Source organism: Halichoerus grypus, chromosome 11 (genome assembly GCF_964656455.1).
Source record: "Halichoerus grypus chromosome 11, mHalGry1.hap1.1, whole genome shotgun sequence".
Lineage (NCBI taxonomy): Eukaryota > Metazoa > Chordata > Mammalia > Carnivora > Phocidae > Halichoerus > Halichoerus grypus.
Genome location: NC_135722.1, coordinates 64,064,401 through 64,089,391, shown reverse-complemented (window position 1 = coordinate 64,089,391; position 24,991 = coordinate 64,064,401). Strand labels below are relative to the sequence as shown.

At 36.9% G+C, this 24,991-nt stretch overlaps 1 protein-coding gene across 1 annotated transcript; it reads right to left on the bottom strand.

Moving 5' to 3' along the window:
• Positions 1 to 2,135: 2,135 nt before the first annotated feature.
• On the bottom strand, positions 2,136 to 10,288 carry TMEM126A (transmembrane protein 126A). Its single transcript, XM_036082204.2, has 5 exons — positions 10,125 to 10,288; positions 8,030 to 8,155; positions 5,076 to 5,269; positions 3,433 to 3,547; positions 2,136 to 2,376 (listed from the first exon to the last, which is right to left on the bottom strand). The coding sequence occupies exons 2-5, from the start codon at positions 8,119 to 8,121 to the stop codon at positions 2,184 to 2,186; spliced, it is 594 nt and encodes a 197-aa protein (XP_035938097.2). The 5' UTR covers positions 8,122 to 8,155; positions 10,125 to 10,288; the 3' UTR covers positions 2,136 to 2,183.
• Between the last annotated feature and the right edge of the window lie 14,703 nt (positions 10,289 to 24,991).

Genomic DNA, 24,991 nt, shown 5'->3' with positions numbered 1-24,991 from the left:
TACGTGGTAAAGGACAGATTCTTGAAAGGAATTCTTCTTGGTTACAGAAACCATTGCAAACTCTTCTATTTATAGACGGTATTATGCTAGAATGTGTCAGGATAAGAAAACAATTTGTACTGAATTACCAATTTAGTTATATCAGTGGCTTTTGAATTATCCAAGTTGATAGCACCATTCTCCTTTTTTTAAGGAGTCTAATTGAGTAATTTGGGTTTATTTTTGAAGTCAGGAGCTACTTTTAATTCATTTTCTTCTCTGCTGTGATACGTAGAACTCTTCTTTAAATAAAAATGATAGAATGTAGATAGAAGTGTGTAATTTTGGGTCAGAGAGTATATTCATTATAGAAAGCAGAAAATTCAGAAAGAAATCAAAACAAAAAGAACAATCACCCCTAATTCTGTAACCCAGAGAATATTCACGGCAAAATATAGATTCTTTTGCCTCACAATTGGGATCATTTCATATATAAGTTTGCTAGGGAATACATTTCAAGGCACTTGTTGAACATCAGCTTTGCTTTCTGAAAAATTTAAAACGTATTTTGTTAATTTCATTTGAATTTTAAAATCTTTAGCTGGACTGTTTTCTCTTTGGAGACCCTGAAGGCCTGTCTCACTCACGAGGCTGCCTTTTCTAGGTGACAAGCTAAATTCTCCTTTCATATAATTAAGTAGCATAAGATTATTTAACAAATATGTCACTATATTTGAAAGGAATAATTAAGATGCTTGTGAATATGATCTGGGATGGTACTTACTGTATTTGGTATGACTGGCTTATTTCATAAGAAAGTCTTGGTCTAGATCTATATTGTCCAATACTGTAGCCATTAGCCACATGTGGCTAAAAAATTTAATTTTAAATTCATGTATCCAGTTGGGACTAGTTACATTTCAGATGCGCAGTAGCCACATATGGCTAGTAGCTAACATAGTCAGTCATGTATAAAACATTTCCATCATCACACAAAGTTCTGTTGGACAATGCTGATTCAGGTGCTGTCACGTAAGACTGGTTTGAAGAACTGAGATGAGAAGTTTTACGAAGGGGAACACAAAAGGTCACTTCAAAAATTTAAATGATCTGGGGGTGCCTGGGTGGCTCAGTTGTTAAGCGTCTGCCTTCGGCTCAGGTCATGATCCCAGAGTCCTGGGATCGAGCCCCACAACGGGCTCCATGCTCCGCGGGAAGCCTGCTTCTGCCTCTCCCACTCACTCTGCTTGTGTTCCCTCTCGCTCTTTCTCTGTCAAATAAATAAAAATTTAAATGGTCTGTCTTAGGAAATGAGGAATATTAAACTAGGCTATTTTAGAAAACAAAACCAGGAACAATAGGAAGAGTATAACTACCATTTAAGTGCTACCATTTATGTCAGGTGCTGTGTTAGTCAACTTCCATATATTATGTAATACCCTACTGAGTTAGGTTACTGATGAAGAAACTGAGAACCAGAGAAAAGAGGTTAACTTGCTTAACATCAAGCTGAAAAGAAGAGGCCTAGGTATGTGATCCCAAAGAACTATCCCACACTAAATGGAAGCTTCAAAGGTAGAATTTGCCTCAATCTTCCAAGAATATAGCTTTCCAAAGACAAGTAAGAGGACTCTAGAAGTAGGTAACTATATCATTGTATCACTGTATCAGTCAATATATGGGCTCTAGCTGAGCCTATCATCTTTCAGACTGCTGGAATTGATTCCTCTGTGAGGAAGGTTGTTAAGTATGTCCTAAATTTCTATGGATTAATAATACCTATGGAAACAGTGAATTGGGAAAATGAAAACATTTGCTGTAGTGAATTAATCCTCATCCCCACCTCCCATTTTCATTCCTGCTTGGATTCTTTATGAGGTCTTCAGTAAAAACTGCTGTATGGTTATTTTTCCAGTTACAGACTAAAATACGGTTTAATATAAAGGAGTGGAGCAAGCAAAGTAGAAGAGAATATTGGGCAAACTAGAAAAGTTAAGGTTTTGTTTAAGGATTAAGTTTAAGGATTTTGTTTAAGTTAAGAATACTACCTTATTAGTATTCAGCCTTTGTTTGCTGCCCTGTGTAGCCTTATGTTATAGGTCCCAGAATTGTACCTCATATGATTAAAAGTCTACGTTTATTCATACACTAGACACTTATTCATACATTACAATTTTATTTTTGTGTACACATTTGTTTAACAGTCACTGAATTTCTAGGCCAGGTTCAGGTAACTGAAGGGCCTTTATAATTAGCTTATATTGTCTAGATCCAAGGTATGCTGCAAACATAGTCTGGAGCAAAATGGGAAATAACATCTTTCTAAAGACAGGCTTAGAAATTCTAGTCCAGTAAGTTAAGATGTTTCCTTTCTCTGGTAGCGGGGCTGACTCATATCTGTAAGAAAACATTGAGACAGTTCTATAGAAAAGATAGTTGTATCAAATGGCAAACCTTTGTACAATATATATTAATCCTAAAAGTCTTAGGATAAAAGTAGTTTAGGTAAAGATTAAGTTAATTCAGTTATTCTCTTTGATGTCTATTGGTCCTTAAAACTGTACTTTTGTTTTCTTTTGTCCCTTTCTCCACTTTACCTCTGAAGGCCCATACAGCTTAGATTGCTTGATATAAGAGTTCTATCAGAAAATAACTGAATTTGGGTGCCTGAGTGGCTCAGTCGGTTAAGTGTCTGCCTTTGGCTCAGGTCATGATCCTAGGGTCCTGAGACTGAGCCCCACATCGGGTTCCCTGCTCAGTGGGTAGCCTGCTTCTCCCTCTCCCTCTGTCTCCCAGCTCATGTTCTTGCTCTCACTCTCTATCCCAAATAAATAAAATCTTAAAAAAAAGAAAGAAAATAACTGAATTATACTGGTTTATAGCCAACCATTTTGTGATGGAATTTTCCTTTAGTGGAATTGCTCAAACTCTTAAGACTGAGCATATAATTAGCTATCATGTTAGGCATAGTACTGTTTGTAGCTTTGTGGTTGGCATTCAGTACACAAATTAAGGTAAAGAACCTGAACTACACATGCAAGAAATATGATGGGATCAGTTTCTAGAACTGTTTTCAAATTCTTGAGAAGTAATACTACTTATAAGAAAAAAAGTCTTAACTTTTATTTTTTTTAAAGATTTTATTTATTTGACAGAGAGAGACACAGCGAGAGAGGGAACACAAGCAGGGGGAGTGGGAGAGGGAGAAGCAGGCTTCCCGCGGAGCAGGGAGCCCGATGTGGGGCTCGATCCCAGGACTCTGGGATCATGACCTGAGCCGAAGGCAGACGCTTAACCGACTGAGCCACCCAGGCGCCCCAAAGTCTAACTTTTAAATTAAAAAACTAACATTGCCTTAAAGGCAGAAAATGTATCTATTTTAATTTGTGCATTTTCTAGGTAATCATTTATATACTGAAGTTTTCCATTGATTATATGAGAAAACAATCTTACCTGGCTGCTAGGCCACCATTCACAGGTATAGCCAAGATAACAGGGTACAGAGCACCAAAAACGAGACCAACCAGTCCACCCCGTGTTATGGTACAGGTTTCACAATTCAAATCACCTAGGAAATAAATCAGTTCTGAAAATGAAGGTCATGATAGTCATGCAAACATGATTTTAAAGAATGCAAGGTCTTAAAAGTGTCAGAGATACTCAATTTTTAGGCAGCAAATGCAAATCTATAAGGCATGTTAGAAGGTATAATTATAGTACAGATAACCTAAAATAGCCAGGAATAACTGCTAGAGGATTTTAATCTGTTTGTACTGCTTTTATCTTTCTGCACTTGTACTGGCAAACCTGAGCTAATACTCTCTGTCGAAAACTTTTAACCCGTGGGAATTTTTAAAAAATAATTTGTACTTCATCTTATGTTTTTACATTATATAGTGTGACTATTTTTATAAAATTCTTTATTCATTTCCAAGTTAGTGTAAGCTATATTAAAAATAGAAAGCTAAGTTAATAACATGTTTTACTCTGTTCAACTGACTGGGTGGTAGGTTTCCCTAGATCATAAAAATTCTTTCTACACTGATCATGGGGATTCAAGCAAAATACTCATCCAGTTTAAACCAATTTGGAACAGCACTTAAGAGAATTTAAATGGACTGTCTTTTATCCCACCATCATCTGTGGTAATAATATTTTTATGTGAAATCAAATTTTTCATGATATATAGGCATGCCCTGTTTCATTGTGCTGTACTTTACTGCCCTTCACAGATAACGCATTTTTTTTTTTTTTTTAATTAAAGGTTTGTGGCAACGCTGTTTTGGTCAGGTCTGTAGGCACCATTTTCCCAGCAGCATTTGCCCATTTCATGTCTCTGTCACATTTTGGTAATTCTCATAATATTTCAAACTTTTTCATTATTATTATATTTGTTACCGTGATCTGTTATCAGTGATTACCACACACTGGAAGCTCAAATGATGGTTAGCACTTTTTAGCAATTTTTAAAGGTATGTACATTGGTTTTTTTAGACATAATACTACTGCACCCTTTAAACAGACTATAGCATATTGTAAACATAACTTTTATATGCACTGGGAAACCAAAAAATTCATTCACTTTATTGCAGTAGTCTGGCAAACCTGGAATATCTCCAACATATGCTTGTACTCAAAGCACTCGCACATACGGTAAACTATCAAAAGGAAATCAAGTCTCCATATATTTGATAATTCTTTTATATACATTTAGTGCTTTGAGAGATTTACTATGTAAATAGACTCTTCTTCCCATAAGTGTTTTTTCTCTTGAGGGACTTCTCTATAAATTTTTTTTAAAAAACTAAGGCAGTCATCATTTAAAAAAATAAAGTTTGCAAATATTTAAGAACTGTGGGAAAGATAAGTTAGATAAGAGAAAGTATTTAGAACTTCCATGTATATTGTATTTTACTTGTACAGAAGACTCTGCTAATATGAACTACCACTTTACATAGGCTAGCAAGTTTCAGTCTTATCCATGCACTGACTATGATATAGCATATAGTTAGTTACCTGATGTTAATATTTAAGGATTAACGTAAGGTGCAAATATATACTAAAGCAAATTCTGGTGATAGTGAAATAGAATTTACCTGTATTTAAAGGTAAACTTACAAAACCTTTGTAAGATATGTGCGCAGTCAAAAATGGGATCACTGCCATTGGTAAGCCAGCGGCTATACGAGCCTGTGTCACATTTAGGATGCGTCGAAAAAGACTATTTGCTATTAGACCACAGAGACCAGCATTAAGTCCAACATATGTTGATCCATGTTCAAACAGATTCCTGAATGGTGACAAAAAAGAAAATTTTGGGAGGTACTATATTGTGTGAGCTGTCCAACAATTCTGGTGTATGTTATAGGACTTAACAGGACTTTAGGAATAACAGGATACAACATTTATCCCTTATAGCTCCATAAAACAACCTTTTAAAATAATTTACATACAGATTTTTATCCTAAAGGCTTTTGAATTTGGTCAACACTTAAGGATAGAGTGATACATTCAGATTTTGCTAAATGTATTTTGTGATTCTGCAAAAGATACTAGTATAGAAAATTTCCCCCAACTATAACAGGCAAAAGCTTCTGAAGAGTCTGATATGAATGCCTCTCCTTTGGGTGCCCACAATACCCAATATTTACCTCTCTAGCACAATAGATGATAAGGTGATACTATCTTACAATCACTGATTTATATGTCAGGCTTCCCCACTAGTCTTTAAGTAAATAAATCATAATGGTGCTTGTCATTCAATCACTGAGCACCTACTACATGCGGCAGACTTCATGCTGAAGTCACAAAAAATTATCTTCTATCTTCAGTGTTTTCATAGTTTATTATTGGAGGATGAAAGACGTGAGCATGAGATATAACAAATCTACTGAAATGGTAATGGAAGTACGAGAGAGGCAGTTTAAAAACTTAGGGTACACAAGATATTATTTAAAAAGCGAGGAGAGCCTAGAGAACCTACCAACAGTAACAACAGAAAATACATGAATGTGAAAGACCTATGTATTTTTGTGGGCACTGAGGGAATGGGAAACTTGAGCGCTTCTTCTGAAATCCTTTTATCTTCATAACAATCTTGTGAAATATATATTATCTCCATTTTAGTTCTAGCAACCAAATGCTCAGTAGATAGTTTGCCCATATATATTTTTACATATTACTATATTAATATAATTATTTTGAATATATGAATTAAGTTATATACTGCTGTGAAGTATTTTAAAAACTTATAAACTATGTAAATAAAAAGGAGTGCAACTAGAATCTGAATAGCAAAGTTTATGGTCTCCCAAATTTTAATTTCCTATGGCTTAGAGTCACATTTTTTAGTTAATAATTCAGTAAGTACAAAATTGTTATTATCTAACAGCTCCTTTGCAAGCCAGTTTTCCAAAAAAATGCCTCTACTACTGGAAACTCATGAATGGCAAGACACACGTTTAAAACTAGACACACAAATGTGAAACACATGAACTATAAGATCATATTTAAGTGGCAATGAAATACATGGTACATAAAATTATTTTGTAGATCAGAAAGTGAGGTTTTTGATATTAAAGTTTCATACACCTAAAGACTTTTCAAGTAACTATTAAGCATATCAAATGATAATGCAAGAAGGGGTGAGGATTCAAGCTTAGGAGACCAAGGATAAGAAAATAGGAACAGAGGAAAATAGGGAATAAGGCAAAGGTAAGGAGACACTGTCATCTGGTCTGTTCAGGTGCCAGTGTTTGAGAGCAATTTATTATTTCCAAACTAAAGCTTACTTTGCTGTTCTAGCTTACTTCCCCACTGCTTCTCCATTCTAATTTGGTGAAAGTACCAGTGATATAGCCTGCTCTTTTCTCTTCAAAGCTGCCACCATCTACTCTATTCCTTATGTCAGTCTTTCTGGCGCTCTACCTTACTGACCTGGAAACATGGACACACGCCTTTTTGTGCTTGAAAAGTTTTTCTGTTACCCACCTCAGGAAAATAACAAAAAGGATGTACAATGTGTGTGTGGTGGGGGACGAGCTGTAGGATATACAGCTTATGAAATCTCCCAAGTTCTTACTGCTGCCCTGGGTTTATAGGTTCTCTCTTGTTGACAGCGTAAGTGGCAGCAAGACTGGAATTTACTCAGGACAGTAAGATTGTAATTCCAAAATGTATTTCAAATCCTTCAAACCCTTACCATCACTACTTCACCAAGATTACCATGCCAGTTTTCCTACTATCTTCTTTTTTTTCCCTCTCCTACCTTAAATCTATTTCCCAAAAGCAATTGGAATGTTCTTTAGAAATGTTAGCTGGATCATAATCATTCGCTGTCCTTTAGCCTTATGCCTACTTCCCTGTACTTCACTAACACTGGTTCCTGAGATATGATCAACTCTGCTATCCTGTGGCCTAGGCATATGCCAACCCCTCTGCCTGAGATCCTGAGATATGTTCCTTCACCCCCTCCCTAGGCTGGCTCCTTTTTTTTTTTTTAATCCTTTCTGGCCTCATAATTTCTATTTAAATGGAACCTAGTCAGAGAGGTCTTCTTGCTAAGGAAGTGCACTATAGTTCACTCAGTGTTGTCCTCAAAGATCAGTATGGTTCCTATATAGCCTTTTTCTATTTAATGATACAGATCTTTTAGCCATGATCCCATTTCTCTGGCATTCCTTGTCTAGTTATGTGTGTTACATAGCACTCTCTTGGACTGTTAGACATAATAGAAATGCATTGACAAGACAATTTAAAACCATCTTAAAGGTCTGTTACTTAGATGAATCCATAAATGTTAAACTCTAAGCCAAATGGAAAAACTGAGAATGATCATATAATTAGATCCAAAGACAAGAATTCTAACCTCAACTTCAAGCAAAATGGTTAATCTCTCTTGGTCTCGGGTTTTCTCAGTAAGGCAAGAAAAAGAGCTCAGTTTCCTTCTGATAGTCTATGTTTATATTCAAACCAAATAAATGTGAGATAATGAACCAATGATGAAAATTCACCTGGTAAAAAATATTTTTAAATTAAGAAGGGATCTTACCTTTCTGCTTCTGGGAGTTGATTAATTTTTCTGGTTATGATATTGAAAATTAAGTCTTCCTTGACAGTATCATTTGGTTCATGATTTTCCATCTTGAGCCTTAAAATATTTTTCAATAATAGATACCTATAGAAAAACAACAAAAAGACTTATAAAAAGCTTTCTAAATACCATAAATATTTAATTTAAAAAATTAGTTATAGCTTGATTCATAATCTGAAAAATCGGTGCATACATACCATACCAAAAAATATTTTCTAAGTAAAATAGAAACCAGAACATGAAAAACAACCCATAAAGCTTCTAGGAAATACAGAATATCTTTATAACCCTTAAAAATATTTCTTAATTTGCAGATAGCACTGAACATAAAACTAAAATTAATTAAAATTAAGAACTTGTGTTGATCAATAGATACTATAACGAGAAGCCAGTGTGGGAGAAAATGTCTGCAATATAACTGAAAAGGAGCAATTAGTACCGAGAAAATGTAAAGAAGTGCACATCATTAAGAAAAACTCGCAAAAGGTTTGAACAGGTATTTTCACAGAGGGAAGCAAACAGCCAATAAACAAAATATGCTTAACTCATTATAATCAGGGAAAAAATTAAAAACAGTGAGATATCCATATGTAGGTTAGCTAAATTAAAACCTGACAATTTCAGTTCCTGGCAAAAATGTGGGGTAACTGAAACTCTGGTGTGCTGCTGGTAGAAGTGTACGTGGCACCCACTTTGGGTACAACCACTTTGGAAAAGAATCTGGTATTATTTGGTAGGTAGAAGAAACATATTACCAATTTCACTTATAAGTATACCCTAAAGTAGAAATAAGCAAAATTTCTCTGAAGGGCCACATAGTAAATATTTTAGGCTTTGCAGGTAGCACAAGGTCTTTGTCAAATAGGCCAGTAGTTTCTTGATCCCTGCACTAGTTAGAGTGAATGCAGAGTAGGGGGATGGTGAATGGTGAGTTTTAACCCAAAGATTTAGCTCATTAAACAAGATTTCAGGGTAGCAACGTTAAGAAAAGCTAAAGTTCAGAAATAACAGCAAAATACAACATGGTTTTATGAAATGAGATTTTCATGGTTCGTTATCTATTTGCTACAAGATTAATTTACAACACTGATTTACTGCTGGGTACCTGTTAGATACAAGAGGTCACTGGGAGCATGTTAAGTGAGAGTTCATATCCTTAGACTTAAAATTAATAAGTACAATGTAGACTTAGAAATTTATATGTAGGTTTCCTGGACTCAAACTTCTTAAGGGCCTTGGTTGCAGTGCCATGACAAACACAATCTCTGCCCTACAGGAGCTGTGAATGATTTTGTTGGAGGAGGGTATGTGTGTGTAGAGATACATAAATTCAGTATACATAGAGAAAGTGTACGGTGTATATGTTGGAGGCGGGTGTGTGTGTGTGGAGACACATAAATTCAGTATATAAAAAGTGTACGGTGTATATGAAATAAATGTTATTTCCTCCGAAAGTCCTGCCTAATGCTATCACTAGTTTTCTGTTCCATGCTGTGCATACTGGTGAGGTTCCGAGTTCTGTGAACTAGCTATTTTTTTTTAATTTTTTATTGTTATGTTAATCACCATACATTACATCATTAGTTTTTGTGAACTAGCTATTTCTAAGGTGTAGCTATTAAAAGTCTCCCTTAATTCGGTGGAAGTTTGATACGGCAACCTGCAGTAAGACGTTGTGTGTCTGTTATTAATAATAAATCCTAATCCAAGATAATGCCACCTTTAAATACTACAAACATTTCAAAAGGCTTTTGCATTAGCTAGCTCATGTTAACTATGAGACAGTCAAGTGGGGACTCTCAAATTAAGTTAGGCCAAGGTCACTCTGGATATTGGCAGTAAAACCTGGGTTAAATTCAAGCGCAGACGTTTATTTTTTTTCTTGGCTTAACTTAAATATAAGATCTTTTTTTCTGGTGTGCAAAGTGAAAAGAGGGTAGGTGCCGTCTCCCGTAGCTACCCCCCTTACGACCCACTTCCAGGATCTCATTCCCGCACTGCCGGTGAACAGCATGTCACCACTCTGTGCTTCTCCAGATACACGGCCATTTACCTTTTTTTCTGGGATGCCAGTAACTTATGCTCTCCTCACAGCAGTCGGTGCCTCCACCCGGTCTCGGCGACCACGACGGGGTTCACGCCAACCTTTGCTCACCTACCCTGAGCGCAGCCATCTTTGGCTGGCACGTGACTCGAGTCAGGCAGGGGCGGGGGCGCGGCCGCTGATTGGGCTCCCAGGACGTAGGTTGCCTGCCGCCGCCACTTCCTGCGGAGGGGTTTCCAGCTGAGGGAAGTGCTGGGCTGCGGTTGAGCAGTTTCCGCGAGCGCGGAGGGTACTCTTTACATCCTACCCCTGCCTTCCAGACTGAGCCTGTGGAAATTTTGATTTCCTGCTCCTTTCATTGAAAACCTACCTTGGACGCATTACCTCAGTTCCTGGCCAATAGAGTCCACCTCATGTGTTGGCATACGGGGTATGTGGAAACTGCACAGCCCTAGGCATACGACGGGTGCTCGGTTAAAAAGAAGTCGAAAAGGAGCTGAGATTTCTATGCTCCATCGGTTTTTTATTCTCCCTAGCATCTTAAGCTCTCTGTGCTATTTTATGATCTGGCTAATTGTCCCACCACAATCTGAGTTCCTCAAGAGTAAGCAAGAGATTTTTCTGAGGATCCCTTGTGCCCTGCCACGTACTGCTTATAAAAACAGGTTTGGGTGAATGTGGTGAAAGAAAAACTAGAGAGCGAGGGAGCTATTGGCTTCGTAAGTCAGAACAATTGAGAAAGTTTTGGAACAAGCTTCTGAAGATCTCTCAGTTCTCATCCCCACAGCTTCTTATCTATAAAACAGGGGGGTGGGTGGGGTGGGGATAACACTCTCCTTGATTATTGTGTAAAGTTGTGAGGATCCTAAAAGTGCTTATCAAGGTTGTTTTGGAAATCACTGAGCTTTATCAAAGAAAAAGTGGTATTCCGGGTAAAGGGGGAAATTTCCATTGGCGAGGTGAACAGAAGGGCACCCAAAACTCCTGTGGCTGCGAGGAATTTATCCAATGTCAAATCGTCGCTTGTCAGTAAACCAGAAAATTAAAACAGATTCTCAGATTCCGAGGAAGAAAGTCAGCATTTGCCCCAACTGGAAAGTTTCCGAGGTAAATGCAGGGACAGTTTGAGAAAACCAGCTTATTAAGATGCTAACTATAACGTGTCCATGCGCATGGGAATACTTTGTTTCCATTTCATAATCTTATTCCGATTTAATTTTTAATGGTTTGAAGCTTATTTTGAAATTTATAAATGTTCATTGTACAGTATATATAGCATGCCATTCTGGAGTAATAAAAGCAATATAGTATATTGAGATTTTATTAAAAAATTAGTTTTTCACAAGACAAGAACAAATGTCCATTTCATCTAAGTTCTCAAATTATTAGCTTAAATTTTTCACAATATTTCCTTATTAGCCTTTAAAACCTGTAGCATCTGTAGTATGGTCACATCTCTCGATATCTGTCATTTGTATCTTTTCTTTTGTCTGATCAGTTTGGCTGATGGTTTATTATTTGTTTGATTTTCTCAAGTAACCAGTTTTTTTTTTTCATTGCTTTTTTTCTGTTATTTTCTGTCTTCAACTTGATTGTTTTTTGCTCTGATCTATATTGTTTTCTTTTTCTTTTTTTTAAAAAGATTTTATTTATTCATCTGAGACACAGAGATAAGGAGAGAGAGAGAGAGCATGAGCAGGGAGAGAGGCAGAGGGGGAGGGAGAAGCAGGCTCCTCGCTGAGCCAGGAGCCCGATGTGGGGCTGGATCCCAGGACCCTGGGATCATGACCTGAGCCGAAGGCAGACACTTAACCATCTGAGCCACCCAGGCGTCCCTATATTGTTTTCTTTTTCCTACCTGGGATTTAAGTTGCTCCTCTGTTTGTAATTTCTTAAGGAAGAAGCTGAGGTCATTTGATGTGGGATCTTTTTTTCCCCCAACATATGTGTTTAGTGTATGAATTTCCCTCCATCTACTGCTTTAACTGTGTCCCACAGATTTTGAAATGTTTATTATTTTGATTGGGTTCAAAACACTTTCTAATTTCTCTTTGCTTTTTTATTTGACCCATGAACTATTTAGAAGTGTGTTAGTTTTCTACTAGTCCCAGTTTTCTGGGTACCTTTCTGCTACAGATTTCTAATTCAATTCCATTGTGGTCACAGAATATAGTTTGTAATATTTGAATCCTTTAAAATTTATTGATATTTATAGCCCTGATTCTGGTCCATGTTGATAAATGCTCCATGTATGATTGAAAAGAATGTATATGCTGCTGTTGTGCCAAGTGTTCTAAAACATCATTTATCACAAGTTGGTTGATAGCATTGTTTAAGACTTTTTTGTCCTTTCTGAATTGCTACCAACATGTTCTATCAATTACTGAGAGGTTATTGAAATCTCCAATGATTATGGAAATTTTCCTATTTCTCTTTTCATTTCTAACAGCTCTTGCTTCATGTATTTTGAAGCTCCACATGAAATGATTAAACATTTAGGATAAACTGATCCCTCTATGATTATGAAATAACCTTCTTATTTCTTGGTAATATCTTTTGCTTTGCAATTTACTTTTTCTAATATTAATATAACCACTACAATAGCTTTTTTTGATTAGTGTTAACATAACATAGCTTTTCCCATCCTTTACTTTTAACCTATTTATGTCTTTATATTTAATGCAGGCTTCTTTTTTAAAAAAAGATGTTATTTATTTGAGAGAGAGTGGGAGAGAGAGAGAGAGCAGAAGCAGAGGGAGAAGCAGACTTCCCGCTGAGCAGGGAGCCCAAGGATGCAGGGTTCAGTGCCAGGACCCTGACATCATGACTTGAGCCAAAGGCAGCTGCTTAACTGACTGAGCCACCGAGGTGCCTTAAAGCAGGCTTCTTATAGGCAGTATATATAACTGGATTTTTAAAATCTAAATAGACAGTTCTGACTTTTAATGAAGTAGGTGTTTAGACCATTTAAACTTAATATGATTTTTATATCCCAGGCTTTAAAATCTATCATCTTGAAATCTATTTTCTGTTTCTCCCATCTGTTATACATTCCCCTTTTCCTTCTACTTTTTTTTTTGGTTTGTTTTGACTAATTGAATTTTTTTATTCCATTTTATTCATTTTGCTGGTCTGTTAGCTACAGTTCTTTTTAATAATTGCAATGATTGCTTTAGCATGTATAATGTACATCTGTTTTAGTTTCCTCAGGCTACTGTAAGAAAATACCAGAAACTGGGTGGCTTACAACAACAAATTTATTTGCTCACTGTTTTGGAGGCAAGAAGCCTGAAATCAGTGTATTGGTAGGATTGGTTTCTACTGGAGGTGTTGAAAGACAATTTGTTCCATGCTTCTCTCCTAGCTTCTGGTAGTTGCTGACAATCCTTGGTGGCTCTTCTTCTGTCTTAACATGGCATTTAACCCTGTGTCTTTGTGCCTTCACAGGGCCATTTTCCCTCTGTCTGTGTCTATATACCCAAATTTCTGTAGTCTTATGAGGACACCAGTTATTCATTAAGGGCTTGTCCTAATCCAATATATCTCATCTTAACTTGATCACATCTGCAAAAACCCTATTTCCAAATAAGGATACATTCACAGGTATGGAGGATTAGAACTTGCAAATATATTTTGGAGGGACCCAAAGATGCAGCAACATTTTTAACATCATAATCTATCTTCAAGTATTATTATACCATTTTATGTATGGTAAAAGAGTATTACAACAGTATACTTTTCTTTCTTCTTGGTCTTTATGTTATTATCATACATTTACTTCTAAGTATGTTATAAACCACACAATACATAGTTACTGTTTTTTATTTCAGTAGTCATTTGTCTGGGAAAGAATTTTTAGAACTAAGAAAATTTATATTTATCCACATATTTTTCACCTCTTGTACGCTTCATTCTTTTTATAGATAGATATTCCATCTGGTATCACTTTCTTTCTACCTAAGTATTCTCTAACATTTCTTAGAATGCAAATCTGGTAGTGAATTCTTTCATACTTTTCCAACTCTAAAAAGTATTAAACCTTAGTTTTAAAATTTTGGTAAAAAACACATAACATTAAATTTACCATGTTAACCATTTTTAAATGACTGGTTCAGTAATGTTAAGTATATTCATAGTGTTATGCAACAGATCTCTATAACTTTTCTTCTTGTAGCATTGAAAATCTTTATCCACTAAATACTAATTACTCCTCTCCAATCCCCCCAGCCTTTGGCAACCACCTTTCTACTTTCTGCTTCTATGGGCTTGGCTTCTTTAGACACTAGATATGAGTGAAATCATACCTTATTTGTTCTTTTGTGACTGGCTTATTTTATTTAGCAAATGTCCATCCATTTTGTAGCATGTTACAGGATTTCCTGCTTTTTAAAGAATGTATAATATCCCAATATATGTATATATCACATTTTCTTTATCCATTTATTCAATCATAAAGATTTGGATTGCTTCCATCACTCAGCTGTTGTGAGTAATGCTGCAATGAAAATGGGTGTGCAAATACCATATCAAGTCTCTCCTTTCAATGCTATTGGCTACATACCCAGAAGTGAGATTGCTGGATCATGTGGTATTTCTATTTTTTTTGTTTTTTTTTTTGAGGAGTCTCCATACTGTTTTCCATGATGGCTGTACCATTTACCCTCCTACCAACAGGGCATAAGGGTTCCAACTTCTCCTTTTCCTCACTAGCACTTATTATTTTCTGTTCTTTTGATAGTTGCCATCCTGATGAATATGAGAGGATGTCTCCTAGTGATTTTGAAATGCACGTCCCTAATGATTAGTGATGTTGAGCATCTTTTTGTGTGCTTCTTGGCCATTTGTGTATATCCTGTAGAAAAATGTCTATTCAAGTCATTTGCCCACATTTTAATTGGATTTATTTGTTGTTGTTATTGAGTTGTACAAGTTCCTTATATATTCTGGATTAACCCCCTATCACATATATAATTTGCAAATATTTTCTCACATTCCATAGGTTGCCTTTTTATTCTGTTAATTGTTTCATTGACATGTAGAAGATTTTAAGTTTGATGTACTTCCATTTATCTACTTTTATTTTGTTGTCTGTGAATTTGATGTCATAACCAAGAAATCATTGCCAAACACAGTGTACTGAAGTGTTTTTCTATGTCTACTTCTGGGAGTTTTGTAGTTTTTGGTCTTATATTAGGTCTTTAATCCATTTTGAGTTAGTTGTGGATATGGAGTATGGAAAAAAATCCAACTTTATTTATTTATTTATGTCCGTATGTGGATATCCACTTTTCCAAACATCATTTGTTGAAGAGACCATCCTTTTCCCATTATGTAGTTTTGGCACTCTTGTCAATAATCATTTGTGCATATATGCAAGGATTTATTTCTGAACTATCTATTGTGTTCCATTGGTTAATATATCTATCTTTATGACAGTGCATCATCTTAATTACTGTTGCTTTGTACTATGTTTTGAGATCAAGAAGTATGAGGCCTCCAGCTTTGTTCTTCTTTTCTAAGAATGTTTTGGCTAGTCAGGGTACCTTGAAATTCCTATGAACCTTAGGAGTTTTTTTCTATTTCTATAAAAAATGCCATTGGGATTTTGATAGTGATTGCATAAAATCTGTAGATCAATTTGGGTTATATGGACATTTTAACAATACTGAGTCTTCCAATCCACAAGCACAGGACACACTCAGCAAGGACATGCAGGAGGGCCTGTAGGAGAGCCAGTAGTGGTCTGACCCTTCTGACACTGATGTCAATTGAGTCTAAACATAGTAAGAGGGATTTGGTTTTACTAACCAAATTGAATATATTTGAACTATAATTTGAGGTATTTTAGTTATGCCTACTGAGGTAATAGTTTTAATATATGGAATAAGATATATTTGAGTAATAATTTAAAAAGTTCATTGTTTCAAAAGAGTGCATTGTTTAGTTTCCACATACTTGTGGATTGTCTTGTTTTTCTTCTATTTCTAATTTCATTGTGGTTAGAGAAGATCCTTTGAATGATTTGAATCTAATTAAAATTTTTTTTTGTTTCATACTAGTTTATTTAGGGGTTCCATTTTCACTCCTCAATAGATTTTATGTATTTCTCATATGCTTCTTCTCTAATCCAGTTCTGAAGGATTACTGAGTGCTAACTCGATCAGCCAACCATCTTCATAACAAGATGTGTTGACAAGTCCTGGATATTCTGCAAGAGCTTCATTAATTTCAGTTACTTCTCCTGATAGAGGAGAACAGAGTTCACTAGCAGCTTTCACACTTGCCAAAGCACCAGACTCATCTTGTTTGTTCAGTTTTGTCCCAACTTCAGGCACACTACAGTAAACAACATCTCCCAAAGTTTCCTGTTCAAAATTGCTGATTCCCATTGTTCCAATACCATTTTCTGTTGTTATCCATTCATTTTTGTCTGTGAATTTACGCACGGGGAGCAGAGCAGAGCCCCTGTGCAGTGTTCGGATGGCGCCCCGCCTCAGCCCCCAGGACCCCAGGGCAGACGAGGCGCAGCCTCAGCCCGCACGCTCCGCACCGCTCGCAGCGCCACATTCACAGAGGTGCTTCTTAAACATGTCTGTCTTGGGGGAATGTTCCATACTTTGATTTTGTTTTCATTTCCCTTTGTGTATATTATGTGGATATTTTCTTTGTGATTACCACTGCAATAACATGAAACATTTTAAAGTTATAACAATCTATTTTAAACTGATCACTTGAAGTATGATAATCAATTCAATTGTGTGTAGAATCTACTCCTTTACATCTCCACTTTTCCCACTATATGTTACTGATGATATAGTTACATCTTTTTATGTTTCATATTCATTAACATAAATTTATAGCTTTTTATGATTTTCTTAAATGCTACACTAGATTGTGAAGTGATTTGCATATCCACATTATCATACTTAAAGGTTCTGTATTTGTCTAAATATTTACCTTTACCAGGGAGTTTTACATTTTTGTGTTATTATTTTTTGTTTTTGTTTTTTATTTTTTTTTAAAGATTTATTTTAGAGAGAAAGAGAGAGAACAAGAGCAGGAGGAGGGGCAGAGGGAGAAGGAGTAAGAGAATCCTGAAGCAGACTCCCTGCTCAGCGTGGAGCCCATTGTGGGGCTTGATCTTAAAACTCTGAGATCATGACCTGAGCCAGAATCAAGAGTCTATTGCTTAACTGACTGAACCACCTAGGCACCCCTGTGTTACTGTTTATAGTACTTTTGCTTCAATTTGAAGGATTCCCTTCAGCATATCTTAATAGGGCAAGTCTAATGATGAATTCCTTCAACTTTTGTTTATCTGAGAAATTCTTAATTACTCCTTTGTTTTTGAAGGACAGATTTTCCAGATATAATAGCCTTGGTTGCCATTTTTTTCTTTCAGTACTTTAAATATGTCATCCTATTCCCTTCCAGCTTACAAGGTTTCCACTGAGTAATCTGCTAACAATCTAGTAGTAGCTCTTTTGTACATAATGATTGCCTTTCCCTTGCTTTCAAGATTCTCTGTTCATGACTTTTGACAGTTTGATTTTGATGTCTGTTGGTTTGCAAACTGGCTTCTGTACATGAAGGGCAAGGAGAGACCAAAGCAAGAGGCAAACCACTCCAGACTGGTAGGTAGAAGGGCATGAAGGAGGGCCAATAGTGGTCTGACTTTTCTGACATTGATGTCAATTAAGTCTAAACATAGTAAGAGGGATTTGGTTTTACTAACCAAATTGAATATATTTGAACTATAATTTGAGGGATTTTAGTTATGCCTATTAGGTAATAGTTTTAATATATGGAATAAGATATATTTGAGTAATAATTTAAAAATTATTTTAATTTTAATAAGGAACTTACATACAAGGTTTGTCTTGGGTGGCCACAAGACAGGTAGATATCTGCCCTCAACCACCAGAAACTTAATTGGTTCGATCATATATACTGTCCAGATGGTTTCAATAACACATTGCTCTCTCAAGGCTGTGTCGTTGAAGAATGCTCCCACTATGAGAATGGTGGACAGAATGTATATTCTAGGGACAGGGAAGGGGGTAAGGAGCCTCTAATTGCCCAGGTCCAGCTTGCAGTTCAAACGGTGATCACATCTTCTTGATTACTTCCTTCAACAATTTCTCTCATTGTAAATCCCTTTGGATTTTTCCTAATTGGAGTTCGTTTAGCTTCTTGAATTTGTATGTCCATTCTTTTCTCAGATTTTGGAAGATTTTGGCAATTATTTTTTCAAATAGTTTCTTTTCATTCTGGGACTCACATAATGCATATATGGTTCCATTTGATGATATTCCAAAAGTGCCTTAGGCTCGCTTCATTTTTCTTCATTCTTTTTTCTTTTTGCTCCTCTGCCACAATAATTTCAAAAGTCTTGTCTTTGAGTTCATTGATTTCTTTCTTCGGATTGATATTGAGTTACCTTTAGTGAATTTTTCAATCCAGATATTATATTCCTAAGTTCCAGAATTTCTGTTTGGTTCTTCTTCATAGTTTCTATCTCTGTTGATATTCTCATTTTATTCATGTATTATTTTCTTGATTTCATTTCATCTATTGGTGCTCTCTTTTAATTCATTGAGTATCCTTATGACAATAATTTGGAACTCTTTTTCTGGTATATCTCTGTTTCTTTAGGGTTGAGTGGCTCAGTCGTTAAGCATCTGCCTTCAGCTCAGGTCATGATCCCAGGGTCCTGGGATCGAGCCCCGCATCGGGCTCCATGCTCTGTGGGAAGCCTACTTCTCCCTTTCACACTCCCCCTGCTTGTGTTCCCTCTCTTGCTGTGTCTCTCTCTGTCAAATAAATAAAATCTTAAAAAAAAATAATTTGTTCTTTTAAATGTGCCATTTTTCTTGTTTCTTACTATGGGTTGTTATTTTTTGTTGGGATTTCAGCATTTGAAGAATCACTCCATGCTCCCAGGTTTTTTGATTTGCTCTTTTGTAGGGAGAACTTTCTCTACTCAGGCCAGCTAGAGATTCTGGAGATTGCTTTAGCCTTTTCTGGGGATGTGTCTTCTCCGTGCTTGAAGAACTTTGCCAATTTCTTCTCAAGAGCTCTTGCTGGTGTTGCTCTGTGATACTGTGTCCTCTTTGGTGCTGTGGTAGGCTGCAGTATTGGAGTTTTACCTAGTGTTTCTGTGGTAATGAAAACTTTAGTGCATGTTTATGGCCTTTGTTCTCAGACATCCCTATCCTGGCACACCATTCCTGTCAGTATTTGGATTCAGGTATGAGAAAATGGTTCCTTGGGCAGCCCCCTAAAAGTCAGAATGATGGACATAGGTTTCATTCCTTTCTCTCACCAGGGAGAAGGGAGTTGGGGTTTTTCTCCTAATTGTGCCACACTGTGTTGGAGTAACAGTTTCTGGATTTCTTATAAAGGTACTTGGACTGTATTTTGTTAAATCTCTGTCTTCATGGGAGGGGCAGGGTCCATGCCTTTCTATTTTCCCATCTTGCTGATGTCATCCTCCCTACTTAGCCTTAGTTTTTGAAAAATATTTCTGCTAGGTATAGGATTCTAGGTTGACTTTTTAAAAAGTAATCTCTACACCCAACATGGGGCTTGAACATACAACCCTGAGACCAAGAGTCTCATGCTCCACCAATTGACCCAGCCAGGTGCCCTGACTTTTTTTTTAATGTTAGTACTTAATTATTTTTTTTAAAGATTTTATTTATTTATTTGAGAGAGAGAGAGATCGTGAGTGCAAACAGGGGGAGGGGCAGAGGGCAAGGGACAAGCAGACTTCCCGGTAAGCAGGGAGCCTGATGTGGGGCTTGATCCCAGGACCCTGAGATCATGACCTGAGCCAAAGTCAGACACTTAACTAACTGAGCCACCCAGGTACTCCTTAATGTTAGTACTTTAAAAGTTTTGCTCTACTGTTTTCTGGCTAGCAGTGTTACCAGTGAGAAGTCTGTTGTCATTCTTATTTCTGTGGGTGTTTCTCAGGCTCCTACAAAGACTCTTTTTCTTACTGGTTTTAAGCAATTTGATTATGATGTAGTGTGGGGATATTTTTTCTGGTATTTCTTTTGGTTGGAATTCATTGAGCTTCTTGAATCTGGGGTTTTTAAAAATTTCAGTTTTTCTGTGGTATAATTAACATATTAAATTATAATTTATTTAAAGTGTACATTGTGGTGACTTGATATATGTATATGTTGTAAGAGGATTTCCTTCCATCTATTTAATTGACACACCCATCATCTCACATAAGTACCCTTTGTGTGTATGAGAAAATTTAAGTTCTAATCACTTAGCAAATTTCAATTATATAGTACAGTATTATCAATTATAGTCCCTATGTTTCACATTAGATCGTCAGATCTATTTATCTTATAGCTGCAAGTTTGTATCCTTTTACAAACTGCTCCCTATTTTCCCACCCTAGCCCCTGGCAGCCACTTTTCTTTTTCTTTTTTTTAAGATTTTATTTATTTGAGAGCACACGCATGGGTGCACACACAAGAGAGTGCACGAGAGCGCGAGTGCACATGAGCAGAGGGAGGCGGAGAGGGAGAGGGAGAAGCAGACTCCCCCCTGAGTAGGGAGCCTGACATGGGGCTCAATCCCAGGACTCTGGGATCATGACCTGAGCTGAAGGCAGACGCTTAGCTGACTGAGCCACCCAGGTGCCCAGCAACTGCTTTTCTACTCTATGTTTTTATGAGTTTGACTTTTTTTTTTTAAGATTCCACTTATAAATGATATCAGGATACCATAAAGTATTTTTCTTTTTATGTCTTATTTCACTTAACAAAATGCCCTTAAGTTCCACCCATGTTGTTGCATATAACAGGATTTCCTTCTTTCTCATGGCTGAAGAATATTACTATATATATGTATGTAGATACATATATATTATTTGTATAATATAAATTATATGTATTATTTATAATATTATAATTATTCAGTTATAATTGTATATATTATCCTATGCAATATCATTATTTATTTTTTTTTAATTTTTTTTTTTAAAGATTTTATTTATTTGCGAGAGAGAGAATGAGAGACAGAGAGCATGAGACGGAGGAGGGTCAGAGGGAGAAGCAGACTCCCTGCTGAGCAGGGAGCCCGATGTGGGACTCGATCCCGGGAATCCAGGATCATGACCTGAGCCAAAGGCAGTCGCTTAACCAACTGAGCCACCCAGGCGCCCAATATCATTATTTTTTAAGATTTATTTGTTTGTTTAGAGAGAGAGCATGAGCGGGGGGGAGGGGCAGAAGGAGAGGGAGAGAGAGAATCTCAAGCAGACTCCACACTGAGTATGGAGCCCGATGCAGGGTTCGATCTCACGACCCTGAGATCATGACCTGAGCTGAAATCAAGAGTGGGATGCTTAACAGACTGAGCCACCCAGGCATCCCCCCATACAATATTATACATTATTGTACATATAGATACAATGTATATAGACACAATAGAGTATATATCTTTCTCACATCTTTATTCATCCATTGATGGACATTAAAGTTTTTTCCATATCTTGGCTCTTGTGAATAATGCTGCAATAAACATGGGAACATAGATCTCTTTAATATCATGTTTTCATTTGTTTGGATATATTCCCAGGAGTGGGATTGCTGGATCATATTGTAGTTCTATTTTTAATTTTTTGAGAAAACTCCATACTGTTTTCCATAGTGGCTGCACCAATTTACATTCCCACCAACACTGCACAAGGGTTCCCTTTTCTCTACATCCTCACCAACATTTTTTATCTCTTGTCTTTTTGATGGTAGCCATTCTAATAGGTATGAGTTGCTATCTCATTGTGATTTGGGTTTGCATTACCCTGATGTTAGTGATGTTGAGCACGTTTTTGGATACCTGCTGGCCATTTATGTTTTTCTGGAAAAATGTTTATTAGGTTCCTTTGCCCATTTAAAAAAATCATATTGTTTGCTTTTTGCTTTGAGTTGTATGAGTTCCTTATATACTTTGGATGTTAGCTTCTTATCAGATATATGGTTCTCCTCTTCAGTAGGTTGCCTTTTCATTTTGTTGATAGTTTACTTTGTTGTGCAGAAACTTTTTAGTTTTATATGGTCCCATTTGTTTATTTTTGCTTTTGTTGCCTTTGCTTAAGGTGTCAAATAAAAGAAAAAAAAATTGCCAAGACTGATGTCATGAAGTTTACCCCTTGTGTTTTCTTCTAAGGGTTTTAGGACTTTAGGTCTTAAATTTAAGTCTTTAATGCATTTGGATTGATTTTTTTATGTGGTGTGAGATAGGGGTCCAGTTTTATTCTTTTGCATGTGGATTTCCATGGTCATATCATCAATTAGCCTGGCCTGTTTTCCTGGTTGTCTCTAAAATCTGTGATTGTCCAAGTCACCTTCTTTGTTCTTAGTGGTTCCCAGCAGTTGAAGGTGTGCCAAAGTCCATCAGTGTCTCAAAAGATCTCAGCCAGCACCTAAATGCAGGCTGGTTGGCGGCTGGACCCCATAGGTAGGAGCTAGGAAAATATGTAGACTACTTCCAGGGAGAAAGTGGTAGTTTTGAGTTTTTGCCTATTTCCTCTGCACTGGGCTGGGGTATACAGCCACAGGAGGTGCTCTTGAGCTCATTAAGAACTTCTTTGTTTACTACAATCCTATGGACTACTGAATGCAAGTCCCATTGGCTCTCTGAGCAAGGCAATCCAGGTGCCCATATCTTGGGTGGCAACTGATAAAAGCAGAGAGAAAATCAATACAATACACTGCAAGCAGTGCAATGTGATACAATACAATACAAAAGCAGGGAGAGGGGGAGAAATCACATAGTTAATGCAGTTGGGGAAAATGGAGGAGAAAAGGCAAGAGAGAAGGTAACTTCTCACAGTAGGGACCATATCTTAGTCATTGTTATATACCAAGCAGGGAAAACAGACAATGTAAACACATTTATTGAGCACCACCTATATGCCAGGTATGGTATGGTATTGTTCCATGTACTTTAATCTTTGTAATCTCACTGCAAAGTGGTTATTAGTATATTTTGAGGAAACAGAGTCAGAAAGGTTAGGTAACTTACCCAATGTGTGGTATACAATGTCTTTCATACACTAGGTCTTGAATCAATATTAGCTGAATAAATGACTACATATTTATTCATATGAGAGATACCTTGTGAATTTTCTTCGCTGTGCTTCTTCTTTCTAATCTTTCCTAGAAAAATGCTAAAATCATTAACTGCAGCCAGGGAAAGGACTGTGATCATTGGTATGGAGTCCCAGCAACAATAACAGTAGCAGCAGTAACACATGTAGACTTCTTGTGAGTAGGCCAGTTTCAGTTTACATATATTAACTCATTTAATCCCAACGACACTATGAAGTTAGTAAAATCTTTCTTCTTTATTTTACAGATGAGGAAACAGAGGTGCAGAGAGGTGAAATAGCTTGTTAAAAGAGTAATCCTGTTGGTAGCAGTAAAGCCGAGATTTGAACCTAAGAGATGAGCCCAGGCCGTACTTTCTTTTATTTTTTTTTTGGATTTTCTTTTTTTTTTTAATTTTTTTATTGTTATGTTAATCCCCATACATTACATCATTAGTTTTAGATATAGTGTTCCATGATTCATTGTTTGTGCATAACACCCAGTGCTCCATGCAGAACGTGCCCTCCTCAATACCCATCACCAGGCTAACCCATCCTCCCACCCCCCTCCCCTCTAGAACCCTCAGTTTGTTTTTCAGAGTCCATCGTCTCTCATGGTTCTTCTCCACCTCCCATTTCCCCCCCTTCGTTCTTCCCCTCCTGCTACATTCTTCTTCTTTTTTTCTTTCTTAACATATATTACATTATTTGTTTCAGAGGTACAGATCTGCGATTCAACAGTCTTGCACAATTCACAGCGCTTACCAGAGCACATACCCTCCCCAGTGTCCATCACGCAGTCACTCCATCCCTCCCACCCCACCCCCCACTCCAGCAACCCTCAGTTTGTTTCCTGAGATTAAGAATTCCTCATATCAGTGAGGTCATATGATACATGTCTTTCTCTGTTTGACTTATTTCGCTCAGCATAATACCCTCCAGTTCCATCCACGTCGTTGCAAATGGCAAGATCTCATTCCTTTTGATGGCTGCATAATATTCCATTGTATATATATACCACCTCTTCTTTATCCATTCATCTGTTGATGGACATCTTGGCTCTTTCCACAGTTTGGCTATTGTGGACATTGCTGCTATAAACATCGGGGTGCACGTACCCTTTCGGGTCCCTACTTTTGTATCTTTGGGGTAAATACCCAGTAGTGCAATTGCTGGATCATATGGTAGCTCTATTTTCAACTTTTTGAGGAACCTCCATACTGTTTTCCAGAGTGGCTGCACCAGCTTGCATTCCCACCAACAGTGTAGGAGGGTTCCCCTTTCTCCGCATCCCCGCCAACATCTGTCATTTCCTGACTTGTTAATTTTAGCCGTTCTGACTGGTGTGAGGTGGTATCTCATTGAGGTTTTGATTTGGATTTCCCTGATGCCGAGCGATATTGAACACTTTTTCATGTGTCTGTTGGCCATTTGGATGTCTTCTTTGGAAAAATGTCTGTTCATGTCTTCTGCCCATTTCTTGATTGGATTCTTTGTTCTTTTGGTGTTGAGTTTGATAAGTTCTTTATAGATTTTGGATACTAGCCCTTTATCTGATATGTCATTTGCAAATATCTTCTCCCATTCTGTCAGTTGTCTTTTGGTTTTGTTGACTGTTTCCTTTGCTTTGCAAAAGCTTTTTATCTTGATGAAGTCCCAATAGTTCATTTTTGCCCTTGCTTCCCTTGCCTTTGGTGATGTTTCTAGGAAGAAGTTGCTGCGGCTGAGGTCGAAGAGGTTGCTGCCTGTGTTCTCCTTTAGG

Coding starts and splice junctions, on each gene's coding strand:
- TMEM126A (XM_036082204.2), bottom strand. CDS start 8,121: ATGGAAAATCATGAACCAAATGATACTGTCAAGGAAGACTTAATTTTC. Junction 5,270..8,029: donor CAACTCCCAGAAGCAGAAAG/GTAAGATCCCTT, acceptor GTCACCATTCAG/GAATCTGTTTGAACATGGAT. Junction 3,548..5,075: donor AAGTTTACCTTTAAATACAG/GTAAATTCTATT, acceptor TTTATTTCCTAG/GTGATTTGAATTGTGAAACC.